This window comes from Mytilus edulis, chromosome 10, assembly GCF_963676685.1.
Source record: "Mytilus edulis chromosome 10, xbMytEdul2.2, whole genome shotgun sequence".
In the NCBI taxonomy this organism is placed as follows: Eukaryota; Metazoa; Mollusca; class Bivalvia; order Mytilida; family Mytilidae; genus Mytilus; species Mytilus edulis.
In genome coordinates, this window is record NC_092353.1 from 15,966,550 (window position 1) to 15,985,317 (window position 18,768).

At 32.5% G+C, this 18,768-nt stretch overlaps 1 protein-coding gene across 1 annotated transcript in view; it reads left to right on the forward strand.

Annotated features, from left to right (window-relative positions):
* The window catches only part of LOC139492611 (3'-5' exoribonuclease HELZ2-like), an 88,424-nt gene that overhangs the window by 47,297 nt on the left and 22,359 nt on the right, over positions 1 to 18,768 (forward strand). Inside the window, exons 14-17 of the mRNA XM_071280760.1 lie at positions 8,401 to 8,486; positions 12,527 to 12,655; positions 14,603 to 14,740; positions 15,781 to 16,469. Of these exons, the coding sequence (XP_071136861.1) occupies positions 8,401 to 8,486; positions 12,527 to 12,655; positions 14,603 to 14,740; positions 15,781 to 16,469 (1,042 nt within the window). The remainder of the gene's footprint in view (positions 1 to 8,400; positions 8,487 to 12,526; positions 12,656 to 14,602; positions 14,741 to 15,780; positions 16,470 to 18,768) is intronic.

The following is an 18,768-nucleotide window of genomic DNA, read 5'->3' on the forward strand; positions in this document are numbered from 1 at the left end:
AGAATACAAACTAGTAAAACCCAGAGAGTAAACAAATGACCATTATAGCAAAACTCACTAAGCCATGAAAAGATCATACAATGAACATAACCACTGGAACATGACTAGAAACTACTCAATAGGTACTTAGAATTAAAAATATTACACTCATCAAATATCAAAAGTAAAGTAAAAACAAAAATATCCAAATTAACAATCTACCACAAACACCCTGCTGCAGGAAAAATGACATCCAGTCACATATCATTTTAAATAGTAGATTTCTTCAAAAATAGTGCGTGCTGCTCCACAAAACGGTCAGTATCTACAAGATCAGTAATGCAATAACTATTCTATTTTAGTCACTCTAAACGCTAACGGCTGACTTAGATGTATCGTACTCACTTGAAGTATACCAAGCGAATAGTTGAGCGTCTGACAGTATATTAATCATCTGACTCTAGTGATATATCTGCCTCAGGTGTATCTTCCTGTCGGCCGACACTTTCCTCTACATGAGCGCTTTATATGTGTACATATTCTTCATGCTCAGCCTGTGTAGCAGTATGGGCGTCTCAATGCTGATCTATAGTTTCTACAGCTTCTCTGTTGTTAACTTCTGGCTGTGTTTCATCAACATCTGGATCAAGTGTCTTTTTAGTGATGATTCTTTCAGTAAAAATATTGGTCTTTGTTTTCAAAATCAGACTCGTCTTCTGATGTGGTATCAGAATCTGAACCTTCTTCTGGTTTGTCCTGTTTCTTAATCGAATGTTTAATATAATCTTTTATTTACGGTGTGGGGTTTCCTTTTCGTAGATAAATCCAATGGGTAAAAGTAATTTTCTATGTAACGTTCGTGTTCTTCCTGTTCCGTTTTCCTTTCTTACTGTATGAACTGGTTTATCTGTGTTTGGCTGATTAACGACTGTATATAATTCTTCTTCCAATATGTCAGACAATTTATGATTGCCATCAATTGCATGGATTCGGACCAACACTTTATCTCCAATGCCAATGTAAGCTTCTCGGACCTTGGTATCATTCTGTTTTTCTCCAGCTTTTTCGCGGCCTCTTCAGCAAGTTGATATGCCATGAAGGCCCTAAGTCATCCATCCTTAATCCAAAAACAACATCAAATGGTAAGTCTCGGATTACACCCAAATATCTGTATAATAAGGTAACTGACCAGTAGAAGTTGTATGCATGTACCAAAGGTCCAATGTATTATTCCCAGTTGACTTTCTGGTGATTTCCAAAAGATTCAGACTTGTTAAACACAGTTCTATCGAATTTTTCTGTGATACCGTTACGGATAGAGTGATAGCTTGTTGTTCTTGACTTTTTGTTTCCTGTTTATAAATAAAGTTCATTTATTACGTTTCCTACATAGTTAGCTCCTTGACCTAAATGATGTCTTTGCGGAATTCCATAATGTACAATATAATTGTTAACAAAATCATCTGCTATAGTTTGAGAAGTTTTATTACGGGTTGGAATGGCTAGTGGATATCTTCTGTAGTAATCAGTTATGACGAGTATGTTCTGATATTATACTTTTGGTGGTTCCAATATTAAATAATCTATAGCAACACGTTCAATTGGTCTTGAAGTAGTGATACTGACTAATGGCACTCTTTGTTTAGTTGTTGTTTATCTCAATATACTGCGACCACATTATTCAATCCAATATTCGACATCTTTATTCGTTTTTGGCCAATGGAATCGATTTTATATTAATGAGAGTATTCTTTCTTTCCCAAGATGTTCCATATCGTTATCCATAGCTTCAAATACAGTGGTGCATATGTAACAGCCATAACTTGTTGCTTCCTTATTTCTCTATCTATGTTTTATCTCTCTGTATATTAAGTTATTAATCAGTCTAAGATGTTAAAGTTAACTAGGTCCTATATCTTCTATTCTAGGTTTTCTGTTCTAGCGGACAAATTCAATCCATGGTCTGATGTCTACATCTATAGTTTGTGCTTTTTCCCAGTCAATAATATTTCCTAGAGTGGTTCCTCTGTTGTCGATATCATCATTCACTTAACCGGTCCCTGGTGATAGGCTGCCTAAAATTTAAAGAATTCATCTGGTTATCTGAAATTACCCGACATCCAATCTGTAAATAACCGTCTATAAACACATGACTCGTGTTTGTTTTCATTAAGATATAAATATTCTCAAATTTTCAAACGTCTTAAAAAAATAATAAAAAAAGCTTGCACAGATATTAACAGTCTATCTAATTGTGTGATCTTTACATTATTGATTTTATACGTTAAGTTAGTCAGTAGTGTAGAATACAATAATTAAAACTAAGTTATCAGATTAAAAACACCAAATGGACAATGTTTTAATCACAATATTCTTACTCCAAAAACAAATTACCACCAATTAGAAAATTCTCTCCAAAATTGTTTTATGTCTGTCCATTCCAAACAAAAGATGCTCTGTAGTTGCTATCTCTTTACAACTGCCACATATATAAGTTTCAGACTTGTTTGTGTATTTTATATTTGATAGATTGTAGTTTACTCTCTATAGTACATTTAAAAGCCAGTGAATACATATTTTACCATTTTGTCATCACTAACTCCTGTATTGAAACTTTCGTCCCACCTTTGTCGTGAAATAAGAGAAACATTTTATTGATCAGTTGATCAATAAAAAGTGAATAAACATCTTTAGAATTTTCTTTCTGATAGGCATTTTTTTATTCTAATTTCCAAAAACAAATCCAAATTATTTGCTGCATCAGCTAGGTGATATTTGTTGCTGTAATTACAGTTACGTGATATATCAGGTTTAATTGATAGAGTGTCTACAACAGTAACATTCAGATTACACTTTTGATTATTAGCGTTATGAGACAGATATTTGCCATTGTCATCTACGATATCATTGACTTTCATGTCAACTTTGATAAGACGATTGAAGCAAATGCATTCTTCTCTTACTTGAAATGCTGTAACGGATTAAAAGTTCCATTGAATCATTTCCTAGCAGATATCTCTTCTTTAAAAAGTGTTTTTAATTCAAAAACTCTAATTTACATCTGCTTATAAATAAATCATGGCAATAAAAAAGAGGGAATAATGCTTTGGAAACAAGTTTCCATGTAAAGTCATTTTCTGACAGAAATCTTTTTACCCATAACATATGAAAGGATAACAGCTGTAATTCAAATTTTGGACTTTCAATCCATTCGGGAAATCGCGGTAATAGGCTTTTGAATAACTTTTAACATATTTTGTCCATTTGTTTTTTATGTGTTCTGTCATTTGAATTTGCCATGTGATTAGGGATTTTCCGATTGAACTTTCCTCGGAATTCAGTACTTTTGTGATTTTACTTTTTACTATTTAACTTTCCTAGTATTACCATTCCATTAAAATATGTTATTGTTACGTTGTATAATAAAATAAGATTTTGTTACATTTGTAGATAAAATGATATAAAAAAGCTTCGATATTTCAAGTGATTTAAAAATTTCAAATTCAAGGAAAGGATCTACCACATTTCAATTATTGGCTCTTTTTTTTTGTTTTTTTTTTTTATCTATGCATGTATATTGTAATTTAATTAGAACTAACTAGTTCTTGAATTGAATTTCAAACCAAAGGTTTTGAAACCATCTGTCCGTATAATCGGAAGGGATCTTCTTAGTTGAATTTTTTTCTTTCAATCCATGTTTCTTCGGTTTTGATCAAATTTACAGTTCTCAAAATCGTTAAAGGAATTCAATACAATTGAAGTAAAAAAATATATCTTTCAGAAATCAAATGGTATCATCAGCCTACTGTGAAATCATTATTTCAATGTCCCCCATTTTAATACTATATATCTGATTATTCTTAAGAATACTTATTGTCAGTAGTTCCATGGCCCCAAAAAAAATAGAAGGACACAAATGACACCCTCGTCAAACACCTCTCTCAGCTTTGAAATAAATAGAACTAAATCCATTATTTAACGACAAGACTAGATATATTTAGGCAAAAAGTTCAGACCAATTTCCGGAATTTGTTACTAAAATTAAAACAAACCGATGACTTTTGAATAAATTTCAATTCTAGCGTATCAAACGCCTTTCCAAATCGACTGGTAGTACAATATCTGGATAATTCTTCAATGTAGTACACAATATGATATTAGCAATGAGTCGTAGATGTTCACCAATGTATTTACCAGCCGCATATTCCGTTTCATTAGGGTCTTTAATTTTTTAAAGAAATAATTTGACATATTTTATTCTTTCTGCAATAACTTTGGCTAATAATTTGTATTCAAACTTAAAACAGAAAGAGTGTACTGTCTTTATCTTTCTTATAATAATAGTCAAAATACCCCATCTTTGGTTAATTGAGATGGCTCCGGTCTCGAGAGAATAGTCATAGTAAACTCATCATAGATACCTGAATTGAAATTAAGTACTTGTGCAAGAAGCGCGTTTCATCTACAAAGGACTCATGAGTGACACTTGAATCTAAAAAATGTTTTATGGTCAAATAAAATACGCAATTGAAGAGCATTGAGGACCAAACACTACTGAAACGTTTTGGCGAATAAAGCTAAGGTAATCTATTCCTGAGGTAGAAAAAGCCATAGCATTTCAATCTTTGTTTAGAATTTTTCTTGTGACATAATTTTATGTCAATTACAACTAATGTGTTAATATATTTATTTTTAGATTTGCGTTTTTCTAATGAATGACAAGAAGTATTTTTGATTTTTTTTCATTGCCTTCGTAATGCTCGGCATGTGATCGTATAGTAGCCCCTCTGGTTATATTATTTACTATTTTCTCTATAAAATCTTCTTTAACAATATTTACTTCAATCAGAAGGGTAATAACGTCTATAACTAAATATGTACGAGAGAGAATTTTCTGAATTTCAACATGCCGTTTATTTTTAACTGGACTATATTTCCCGTAATTTCATGTTTTTATACTTGGAACATTTGACGGTTGCGCCTCTTAATTCACTTTTGATGGTATTTAATTTCAAATGTTTATTTTCTAAATTGTGATATTTATTATAACATATTCTGATATAATATTTATAATTATTTCACATAATTCTCATCTGGTAGTAAAACTGAGTTGAATTTCTAGCAGTCAGTACCTCTGTCACTATAAACGATTTAGTGTAAATTTAAGAAAATTATGATTTTTTTATAAGTTTTTCTTGATCGGACAATGGATTTTTGTTAATATAAAAAAGAAGATGTGGTATGATTGCCAATGAGACAACTGCCCACATGAGACCAAAATGACACAGACATTAACAGCTATAGGTCACCGTACGGCCTTCAACAATGAGCAAAGCCCATACCGCATAGTTAGCTATAAAAGGCCCCTATAAGACAACGTAAAACAATTCAAACAAGAAAACTAACGGCCTTATTTATATATAAAAAAAATGAACGAAAAACAAATATGTAACACATAAACAAACGACAACCACTGAATTACAGGCTCCTGACTTTGGACAGGGAGATACATAAATAATATGGCGGGTTTAAACATGTTAGCGGGATCCCAACCCTCCTCCTAACCTGGGACAGTGGTATAACAGTACAACACAAGAATGAAGTATAAAAATCAGTTGAAAAAGGCTTAACTCATCAGATGGACAAAAATACAAGTGAACGTGACCGGGTACTTATACATCCCGATACAAAAAGACACAATAAACAGATCTGAGAGTACTCACAGTTATCTGACAGCTAGTTCAAAGCCACTTACAACTAATAAAAAAAATCATGCATCTAAGACTAAACTATCAATCCGTACACATCAAAAATCGAATGGAGTTAGTGTAAAGACGTCATAAACAGCCAGAGAAAAACATGACCTTGTGCAATGCTAAGTTACAGGTATCGACAGATTGTAGATCCATGAATATGTATGTGTATATAACATACTTTTAATATTTAGTTAGCTTTTAACTTACTGATAACAAAATCAATATTTATACCAATAAAAACAACATTCAATGATCTTATTACAGTGTTGAATAGGTAACCTTTTTGAATAAGGCCGTGTTCAAATCAAACGCCGTGTACAGTGAACATGTTTACATTTGGTTTAATGTAATGTACACTAGTTTCACATCAAATTTGTTCACACCCATACACCTTGTTTAGCTACCTGCACATAAGTTTTGTTCACACTTGTAAACTACATGTCATTTAAATGGTCAATACGTAGAACAGCTTTCTAATGTTCGAACAACTTTTCTAGCAGTTAGGGAACGACCATTTGACTTTAAAAAAAGGGTCATACAGATGATTAGAATGAAAAAATATTCTGAATCAAAAGTTTTCCCATACATTATAGTGTAAAATTTTGAATGAGTACCATCTAAAATAAACCTAAATATAAGTTTTCGCGCGAGAAAAAATTCTGACTCAGAACACCCCCCTTTTTTTTGGGAGTAAAATGGTTGCTTCTTTCAGAAAATCATTTTGGATGATTTGCAGTAGTTTACAGATGTCTCAAATACGCATTAAAAATGTAGCCTGTATATGCGTTCTTACAGACGATGAAAAAGAATTGCGATGTTAAGGATCACTACATTTCTATCTTTTCTGTTTGTTTCAAATGGAATTGTTTGTCCAAGGAGTAGTTGGCGAAAGGAGGGGTAATATTTTGTTTTTTTTATTATTTCTAACGTCTGAGATACTACACAAACAAACAATTAACTTCACCCTTTTTCAGTAATGAGTGAATCGTTCTTTGAGTAAAGACCAGTGGCAAATATTTCTGTCAGTGTGTACGTCCATTCGATTCGGCAAGACCTTTTCAAATTAATTATGTATTCGGCAATGATGATGGATGAGTCTTGTCTGTTTTGATAAGGCTACGTTAAGTGTTTTTATGACAAATAAATACTTCAAGTTTAGACAAATATTTCTGTAAAGAACTTTATTTATAAGTATTATAAGTATTAATTTTATACCAAAAACTTTTTTTTAAATATAAATGGGAAATTTAAAGTTCTGAATGCCTAGTTTTGTGTAAACTTAACCTACACAAGGCCTACATCGACTATCGACTGCATGTAGACAAAACATGATTTAAACTACTTGTAAACATTGTGTTTTATTAATGGGAACGTAATTATGTTTAGTTTATGTGTGAGTTGCACTAATAAAACACCGAGTTTAGGTCAATGTGAACACGGCCTAAGTTTATTTAAAGGAGCGACAAGTTAACATGGATCATTTCTAAATTTCCGGCCACGGTTAACTACATTTACAGTGGCAGAATGCGGCCATGAAAGAAAAACAAATTATGTTGTTCCCTCCAGATACTATGTCTTTCCCTCAAGATGCTATGTCGTTCCAACAAGATAGCTATCTCGTTCCCTCAAGATACTATGTCGTTCCCACAAGATAGTTATCTCGTTCTATAAAGATGATATGTCGTTCCCTCAAGATACTATGTCGTTCCCTCAAGATGTAATTTTCTTCCCTCAAGATAGTTATCTTGTTCCCTCAAAATACTATGTCGTTCCCACAAGATAGTTTTCTCTTCCCTTCAATATGATATGTCGTTCCCTCAAAATGATATGTTGTTCCCTCAAGATATCATGTCGTTCCCTCAAGTATCTTGAGGGAACGAGATAACTATCTTGTGGGAACGACAAAGTATCTTGAAGGAACGACATAGCATCTTGAGGGAACGATATAGCTATCATATGGGAACAACATAGCATCTTGAGGGAACGACATAGTATCTTGAGGGATCAACATATTTTTTTTCTTTCATGGCCGCATTCTGCCACCGTAGTACACATTTCTGTAAAAATGAGATGTGCTATCCCATTTGAAATAAGTTTTCTTTAGGAACAACCAAACTGCAAAACCAAATCTTTATATCTATGGAAACATATAGTAAAGGTTTTAAGTAATTTATGTTAACGATATTCCTGGTTTAATAATTTACCAGTAATACATAGATTGCGTTCGGTAAAATAAAAAAAACCCGTCACAACAGACACGGGCATAGCAAACGAGCTGTGAAATATAAACACCGTAAGATGGTGCCAAAGGAACATCACCATCTAAAAATGGAAAATTAACAACAGGAAACGAAAAATCGTCTCTTTTGTCGTAAGTTTTAGTGTGGAGTTTCCCGAAATATCTAAATCGAGGAAAGGACAGTTATTACCGAATACATTTGATTTATTCAATGTAAGTTCCTTGGGGTAAATCTCAGCAGCATATTGAGAAAATTTTCAATTATTCAACGAAAAATTATCATCAAGATAACTGTAAATGTTGTTGATGTTATCAATTGAATTCAATTTAAATCTATCAACCAAAAAAATAAATACTATTTTACTAAGCTTGCAAGATAATTTCGGATGTCAAATGATGCTTATTCATATCTGTTTTCTATTGCAGAAGAGTTGAAATACTTCTGAATTGTCTGGATATATCAACTGACCTTGCACAAGCAATTGCATTAAACAGACAAACGAAGCCCATAGGTGAGTTGACGTGTCTTGTTTGAACTTTAATTAATGAAAGGACCAGGTCCAGTAACAATTTTTCAAAACTGCTATATTTTGGAACCAAAAAGGGGTCTTACTTGGGATTCTCCTTATAATGTTGGACCATAGCTGCTTTTGGCCAACAATATTGTTATCGAGTTACGTTGGGACTAGATTAAGCCAATCTAGAGATTGGTTTTAGACTTTTTTTATAACATTCTATAGCAAATTATATGATTAAGTGTGTGCAACTTTGTATGTTTTCCGTTTTGAATTTGATTTGGTGCGCTATTCCTTTAATTGTTTACGTGTACTAGCGGTTGTTTTAATACACAGTCACATTCGGCACCGAAACAACCGCCATGAACGCTAGGGTTTCAATGTTCGGGGACAATGGGAAATCAATACAATTCATTGCAAGCAATGCAATACAAGGGCATAACAATCTCAGATGCACAAAAAATTCAAAAAACTAAATATAGCAATGACAGAATGTGTATAAAAGACTGCAGTAAATATTTTGTTTATTTTTTAAAGGTGTTATGGAAGAACACATTCTATTTGAAAAAGTCAAATCACGCAAATACTGAATTCCGAGTAAAATTCAAAACGGAAAATACCTAATAAAAGGGCATAATCAAATGATAAAACACATTAAACGAAAGAACAATAACTGTCATATTCCTAATTTGGCACAGGCATTTTCAAATGTAGAAAATGGTGGCTTGAACCAAATATATCTCTAACCTTTCAATTGTATGACAATCACATCAAATTCCATTATATTTACAACGATGCGTGAACAAACAGACATAATAAGAACACTTGTAAAAGTATGGGTACAGCAGTCATCACCTTGTCACAATCTCAATTAGAACAAAATCAAACAAATGTTTAAAAAAGGAGCACAAACAAGCATGGTGTTTCAGTTTAAATGGTTTTACTAGTAATTGTTGGGGCCCCTTATAGCTTGCTGTTCGGTGAGAGCTTAGGCTCCGTGTTGAAGAGCGTACCTGGACTTTTCATGGTTTACTTTTATAAACTGTGACTTGGATTGAGAGTTGTCTCATTGGCACTCATTCAATATCTCTCAAAACACACCAGCAAAATGAAAGACAATCAAAACAACACATTGACGGGACGTATACGTATTGAGCCACGTCAATTAGATATCGACAAAAAATATTCCTAAAATAAGGCTAAATTTAGCTACGGTAATATATTACTGAGGTAGAAAAGCCTCAGTGAAAATGTAGTTAAAACATTCAACGTTTTGTAAACGGTGAATTTATAATAATGACCATATCAATGAGACCTCATATCAACACAGAGGTGCTGACTACTGTGCTGGTCATATAATTGGAGAATAAAACTCCACCAGCAGTGGCATCGAACCAATGGTTGTAAATAAACTCATCATAGATACCATGATTGAACATTTGTATTTGCGCCAGACACGTATTTCGTCTACAAAAGACTCACCAGTGACGTTAAAGAGACACTACCGCTTAAATCATTGATTTGTAGGAATAACATGTTCATTTAACGTGTAATATAGCCAGAAATTAAAGGAAATTTGACTAAGGAGGCAAATTCATAACCCTTTTTATGCACATGTGTAGAAAATAATAAACAACAAAACCATCGGCCAAGAGCTATGAATAAAACAAACGACAAGAGCTATGAATAAAACAAATCATCATAACTAGATAACAGGGTTGCATTTCTTGTACATAAAAAACCTGTGTTTTGTCTACACAAAAATCCTTCAATAGTGACGCACGAATAAAACTATTTGAAAGATCAAAAAGATTTCAAAGTTGAAGGGCATGGAGGGCCTAAATTCCAAAATTCCAAAACGACCAAAATACAACTAAGGACAAAACGAGATGTTAACCACGCGTAAATGTTACAGTACGACAACAGTTGCAAAAACAAATAACGAATAATAGTAGCTAGTTGTGAAGTGGTTGTCTAGAAAAAAAAACTCAATGGAGATGATTTTTTTTTATAATAATTTCTTGTTCAAACTAATGGACAGATAGACACTGAACCCTATACATGTATAACCGAAAATAAGTTCTTAGTCTTTATAGTATTCATTGGATTAAGTGATACAAGTCATATAATATGTATTCATAATAAGACATTTCCTCTATAAAAGAAATATGGTTGACGACAAAAAGCTGAGCAAAAAAAAGGAGAATAACATTATGATGTACATCTCCATACTTTTGCATATTCTGACAATTTAAATTGATTTGATCCTCTGAGAAAAAGACGTATTTGGTTGTTAGAGCCTTTTCATCACCACCCATTTTCATCTCTCGCTAAAATTATCCAAAAGTATACATAGATTATAAAGTATTCTTGAATGCTGATATTAACTTGTCAGAAATCACTGTACAATATCAGAATAATGATAAAGTCATGATGTATAACATGTTTTCTTAAACTATTCGTTCGAAAATATAAAAAAACAACATATAGGTTTAAACTTCATTTGGTAAATACGACTTAACATGAATATTACTTTTCTTTAATGACATTTTTGTTATATATAGCTTCTCATACTGGTATTTTTCCATGTTCATGTTTGACTCTCAACTGTTTGTGTTTGGGCGTTTTTGATGATTTAGAAAAGTGGTTCGGACGTACGAAATTTATAAAGGGCTTTTTATGCCCTGTAGCTACCTACGATAGTAGAGGGGCATTATGTTTTCCGGCTGTGGCTCCGTTCGTCCGTCCGTCTGTCCGTTCGTTCGTCTGTGAGTCCGTTCAAGTTTAAGTTTTTGGTCAAGGTAGTTTTTGATGAAGCTGAAGTTCAATCAACTTGAACTGAGTACACTTGTTGCTTTTGATATGATCTATCAAATTTAAAAGCCAAATTAGACTTTTGACCCGAATTGTACGGTCCACTGAACATAGAAAATGAAAGTGGAAGTTTCAGGTTAAAGTTTTTGGTCTAGGTAGTTTTTGATGAAGCTGAAGTCCCATCAACTTGAAACTTAGTACACTTGTTGCTTATGATATGATCTATCTAATTTGAAAGCCAAATTAGACTTTTGACTCGAATTTTACGGTCCACTGAACGTAACAAATGAAAGTGGGAGTTTCAGGTAAAAGTTTTTGGTCAAGGTAGTTTTTTATGAAGCTGAAGTCCAATCAACTTTAAACTTAGTACACTTTTTGCTTATGATATGATCTTTCTAATTTAAAGACAAGTTAGAATTTTTAACACCAATCAACTTGAAACTTAGTACATATGTTCCCTATAGTATAATCTTTCTAATTTTATTGTCAAATTAGATTATTACCCAATTTCACGGTCCATGGAACATGAAAAAGGATAGTGCGAGTGGGGAATCCGTGTACTTTGGACACATTCTTGTTTTCCTTTACTTTGACCGTGTAAATACCAATGAGTGTGCCCTTTAAGCCCCCGATGATACCATCAGCTCAGTACTCTGTGCTTCCGTACTCATATTATTCAAACATACTTTTATCAAAATCTTCGTTGCTACATTTTTTATGGATTTTTTTTTTAACTTCTTCATGCAAAATTTACCTTAGATAACTAAAATATTTATTCCTTATGATCATCATGTTTCTAACATAGTCTTCATTTTGTTAAAACCTTGTCTTTCAATTCTAAGTTTGAGAATTAATTCAGGATTACAGTCATTACAGAACAGCGCTTTGAACGCACGATTTTTTTTTATTTTCTATTTATATTTTCCCAAATTTAGTTTGACATGCCCACTACGTCCCGAAACCACCTCTGTTATCATATCTCCTCCTATTTAATTATAAATGAATATACTGTAATTCCTTGTAGAGTATGATCCAACATTGTCGACGAATACATAATATGCTATAATATTCTCGTTAAACCTATTCAATGATGAACTTCGGTCGTAAAATTTTCATACGTGTATATGTATACATGAATATATAATTGCTTTGTCATAGGAAGCAATTTGTAATTGTTAATCTGGCTATAAATACATATCTATTTTTTTTATTTAAAATTATAGATGAAGATCATACAAAGGCCATTTCCAGTGACGATATTGATATTGGTTTACCATGGAACAATGAACAACAGACTAAGGCTATTCATCTAGCTCTACGATCAAGTTTTAGCCTAATACATGGGCCACCAGGTATGAAAATATAAAATATAAAACAAACATTTTGATAAAAAAGAATTAACCAATTCATAGAATATCAACATGATAAAAATAAGGAGATTTGGTAATGATTGTCAATTGACAAAAAAAGGTTAAATGATTAATGTGTGAACAATTACAAGTAGCTCACTGTTAGATCCTCAAATATGAAAATCACTGGAACACTGGAAAAAATAAATAAAAAAACAACGGCATGATTTATACTACAACAATAAACAAAACAAAATTACAGACAAGCAATCAACTATACATACAAGATAACAGGCTCTTGGCTTTAACCTAGCACGCACTCAACATTTCAACTAACCTGGTTTAGTAGTATACAATTAAACAGACTGAAGAAATCCGTTTAAAGTTTTTGATTCAAGTGATACTACATATATTGACAAAAAACAAAAAACAGCAGCCGGTAAATCTTTTTCCTAGGTAGATATACTACCGACCAGGCTTGAAATTAGCATAAATCCTTTGTAAATGTCATTCAAACATTCTTTTGTTACACCAGGCGTTTCAATTAATCATAAACTAAAGAAACGTTTGCCCTATATACTAACAAGGGGTTTTGTATTCTATTAAATATCAAGTTAAAAACATGCATTGCACAAAGTCGTGTTTTTTCTGCGATTGTTTATGACGTCTATACATTTATAAACTGTAGCCCTGTCGTGTAATGTTGTAATTTTAATGTTATAATTATCATAACCATTAAAGCGGGAGGTTTGGCATGCCACAAAATTATGTTCAACCTATCATTTTTCATTAAATGCCCTGTACCAAGTCAGGAAAATGTCCATTTTTTCCATTATAGTTCGTTTCTGTGGGTGTTACATTTTGATGTTGTGTTTCTGTTGCGTCGTAGTTCTCTCATACTTGATACGTTTCCTTCAGTTTTAGTTTGTAACCCGGATTAGTTTTTTTCTCTATCGATTTATTTCGAACAATGATATACTACTGTTGCCATTATTTTCACTAAATCAATTGGATGTTGGATGTGTACTGATTGATACTTTAGTCTTAGATGCATGTTTTTTTATTAGTTGCTAGTGGCATGCACTACCTGTCAGAAAACTGTGAGTACTCTCAGATCTGTTCCTAGTGGATTTTTTGTTGTTGCTGTGAATTACAAGTAACCGACCACGTCCACTTGTATGTTTTGTCCATCTGATGATTTAAGCCTTTTTCAACTGATTTTTATAGTTCGTTGTTATGTTGTACTGTTATACCGCTGCCCCAGGTTATGGGAGGGTTAGGATCCCGCAACCGTGTTTATGCGACTGTCCCAAGTCAGGAGCCTCTGGCCTTTGTTAGTCTTGTATTATTTTAATTTTAGTTTCTTGTGTACACTTTGGAAATTAGTATGGCGTTCATTATCACTGAACTAGTATATATTTGTTAGGGGCCAGCTGAAGGACGCCTCTGGGTGCGGGAATTTCTCGCTATATTGAAGACCTGTTGGTGACCTTCTGCTGTTGTTTTTTTAATAGGTCGGGTTGTTGTCTCTTCCCCATTTCCATTCCCAATTTTGATTTTATTAAACCACCCACATTATGTATTTATGTGCCTGTCCCAAGTCAGGAGCCTGTAATTTCAGTAATTGCCGTTTGTTTATGTGTTAAATATTTGTTTGTCGTTCATTTTTCGTATATAAATAAGGCCGTTAGTTGACTCGTTTGAATTGTTTTACATGACAATGTCATTTAGGGGCCTTTTTTAACTGACTATGCGGTATGGACTTTGCTCGTTGTTGACCTGCAGTTGTTAATATCTGTGTCATTTTTGTCACTTGTGGGCAGCTGTCTCATTGACAATCATTCAACATCTTCTCTTTTATATTTATAGTTATACTGACTATTTAAAGTGATGTTTTGTAACGTACATATAATTTAAACCATTATTAGTTAATCTTTTGAACTATTATAGGTACTGGAAAGACAAATGTAGGAATCAAACTTATATGTTTGTTTAATGAAATAAACAAACAGATTGAAAAGAATGGTGGTGATAGAATGCAAATACTTTTTTGCGGTCCGTCAAATAAATCAGTAGACCTTGTTGCTTGTGAGTATATTCGAGTACTAGTAGTGTATCTTTTTATCAATACATGGTAAAACCCAAATATGGAACGTTCAATCTTCGAGTTTCCTTCAGGCATTCAACAATGATAATTGATGTCAAAGTAAGGTCGGAATGGGATCCAACCAGGAATCTTTGTGTTAGTTTTCCGATGAACTAACCACTACACCACGACTCCCTATCTATCTGTGTTAAAGTTATAGTTCATGATAGTTTTGTTCATGATATTTTGTTCATAGATGTGTCTTGAATACCTAAGGGGTCCTGATACAAAAAGGTTATCTTGACCTACATTTTACATATAAGTGACTGATTAAAGTTTGCCTTAGAGTCCATATCTGAAATACAACTCGTGGAGAAATAATTTTTTGTCAGTAGATGTTTGTGTAATAGTCAGAATCCAGGCACCTACAAAAATGTCATCTTGACATAAAATCTATTAATGAGGAAATTAGTGCGTGCACCAATGAACTCTCTTGTGTTTGTATTGAAGTTAGTTTGATTAGAACCACATATGAAAAGAGGAACCACTTGAGGTATGTGGATGATATTTGGTGTTTGTCCAACTGCTATATAACCAGTGTAATTTTCTCACAAAACAGTTGGTTCAAAAGTTTTGAAATTTTTTTATTTCGTTAAAGGGTAAAAAAAATACATTGCCAACATTTTATGAAATTTTAACGAGCCAAATTAATTTTAGTGAAAGTGTTGGGTACCAGTCTTATATTTTTTTTCTGTACTTGTAGTAAGATTAAGGTCATAGGCTATCGCTTCTAGATATATCCCCTGAGTACTTGTGCAAAAATTAACATAATATACGACAACGGTTGTTACCAGCCTATATTTATTTTTGTTACCTTATTTTGTATTTAATAACTAATTCAATTTAACAAACATAAAAAAACTATTGCATGTTGTTTAAAACAGTCCAATTAGAGAATCGACGTAGAAATTAATAGTGTAATTTGTTTTCTGTTAACAAAGTTGAAAGCATATTTACTTATAAATAATTTTCTTATTTGCAGCTCGCTTTCTTAGAATTGCAGAAAAAAAGGAAAAAATGCCTACAATTGCACGTTTGTATGGTAACTCAATCGAAAACTTAAACTATCCGATACCTGGGAGAGTTTTTTCTACAGAGCGAACGAAAACAGATAACACAGCAGATTATCGTTTGAAAGATGTATCACTTCATCACTTGATTAGAAAACCGGACAAACCATTCTCAGAAAAAATTCAATCCATGTATAAAGAACTCACTCAAACATTTGCTGAGGTTACAACGACGATGTCAGATAAAATAAAAACAAAAACACCAGCTAGAAAAGAGAAAAACGAGGTAAAACAGGTTGTTGATATGGAAACATTAAAAGACTACAATCAACTTGTAATCGATGCCACTATTGAGGAATTGAAGCTTTATGATGTAATATTCTGTACAACAGCTATGTCCACTGATCCAAAGCTGCTGAGAGGAACGGACGGTAGAATTTATCAAGTCATTATTGACGAATGTGGTATGTGTACAGAACCAGAGTGCATGTCAACAATAATAGCTACAAACGCAAAACAAGTCGTATTGATTGGTGATCACAAACAGTTACAGCCAGTTGTAGTTTGTTCCCAGGCACGCCAACTCGGTCTACAAAAATCTTTGTTTGAACGATACAAGACCGATTCACATGTTGTGCCATTAACAACACAATACCGAATGGTAATGTATAAAATTACTTATTGATATTTAAATTCTTTAACAAATAAATAGAGATATAATACACAATAGTTTTAAATTGATTTACCTGGAATCCGCGAACTAAGTGAATAAGTTAATACAACATTTATTCACTAGTGTTTCAATATTTAAGAAGAAAGTGCGGTATGATTGTCAATGAGTCATATCCAATAGAGGCAAAATAACGTTCGTCGTAGATGTTAGCAAATAAAGATCGCCATACGTTGCGGTTCTTTCATGATGAGAAAAATCTATAACTAACAGTAAGGCTGACAAGACTCATGATTAACAATTAAAATACTAAAAGCAATGTACTGTCTATTTACAAAACAATTAAAGTAGGTGTAGTTTTTTTCCGACTGAACGCTTGTTCCTTTGACACCATCTTGCTATGTTTATATATCACAAATCGTTCGCTATGCTTTTGTCTGTTATGGCGTGATTATTGTCTTTACAGTAGCTGTCAGTAACTGCGAGTCCTTCAAAACTTTAGTGTCTTTTTGTTACTCGAAAGTAAATAAACATGTCCAATTGCATGTTTACTCTGTGTTTTTGTTAAACATATTTCTATTTGTATCAATCTGATGAGTTAATTATTTTTAACTGATTTGCAAAAATAGTTTGTTCCTATTTTGTACTGTAAAATACTGTCCAAGATTAGAGGGTTCGGCACCGGTTAACATATTTAATCACGCCATATTTTGAAAGTGCCTGTGCTAAGTCAAAACCCTGTCGTTTGCTTTTGTGTTAATATTTGTTTTTGTTGAACTGTATATTTTTGAACATTAAGGAGGCTGTTAGTTTTCTCGTTTGAAATGTTTGACATTTGTCATATAGGTACCTTTTATAACTGACTATTCGGTATGGGCTTTGATCCTTGTTGAAAGAGTTGCCTCATTGCTTTATTATGACGACATATTAAAAAAGACGATGCTGTATGATTGACATCAATCCGCAGGATAACAATTGAAGTTGATATAATAACAAGTGACAAAGAAAACCGCTACCGTATAGTATAAGCAGGCAAAAAGAACAAAAAATTGTCCTTGCTTCAATACAATATGTGAATAGGTTGATAAAAGATATTTAGTTTTTAAATAATTTTGATATTTCTAGAATTCGTTGTAGGCTTACGGTCGATCTTAGTTATTTCATCTAGATAAGACTACAGTGCATACCAGTAAAAGTCTAAAATGGCCAATATGTTTAATAGATTGTACTGATGTTTACTCGTCTAGTATGAATAGGTCTGAAATTTACTTGATATTACTCGACTGTAGTCTGAACCATACTTAACAGTCTGAACTTGTACTGGACCCTTACTGAACCAGTACAGAACCATTTTATACATGTACGCGTCTGAACCATGCTCAACCTATTCTGAACAATACTCGACCTAGTATGAAACATATTCGACTACGTTTTAACCATCGTCGACACAAACAATTGAATCTATCTATCTATTGTATTTCATCAATTTAGGAACTGCTAACAACAGCTTTTTCCCGTGGCTAGAAATTTTAACAACATAACATGAACATTTATTTAATATAACATTGAAACAAAAATTCACAATGAACAAAATATAACTTCAACTCCATATTTATCAACACTTACATATATATATATATAAAAATCACGTTTAAAATAAAAATTAAACAAGCTGATAAAATAATTTTAAAACTTAATTGTGACTTATACTTTAAATGCTACTTAATTTTTTTTGGGATATTTCAAATAAATTTGATGGTTACTGGACAATGTTCGCTCTTACCTTGAGCATAGTATAGATTTGTTGTGTCAGTTGAGTTTTATCAAAACATATATAAAACAGCCTAATAAATTGTAACAAAATACTCTTTTATTTTGTTAAACAAAAAAATTAATGTAATCCGGATAGAACTTCTTTAGCAATCATTGATAACCTTTTGAAAATGGAAATGGAGTTACAGTAAAAAATTATTTTAATGAATTTTATACATTTTTGGTCAAAATTTAAGACATGGCATATAAGAAGCACTTTGATAAGGTTTATTTACTTCAGTGCATGTATGTGTTCTACAGGTAAAAAGATAGCCCTTTTTAAACTCGATCGAGTATTACTTGTCTAGAGAACTGAAAAGGCCTTGCGATGTAAGTTAAACAGGATGTTGCAAGTTTGAATGAACGGTATTTATTATTTAAAACTCCCTGATCTTATCCTATTCTGATTGCCTAACAATGTAATTTTAACACGCTATTTTTAAATATGTAAATATAAGAATGTTTAAAATATTTACAA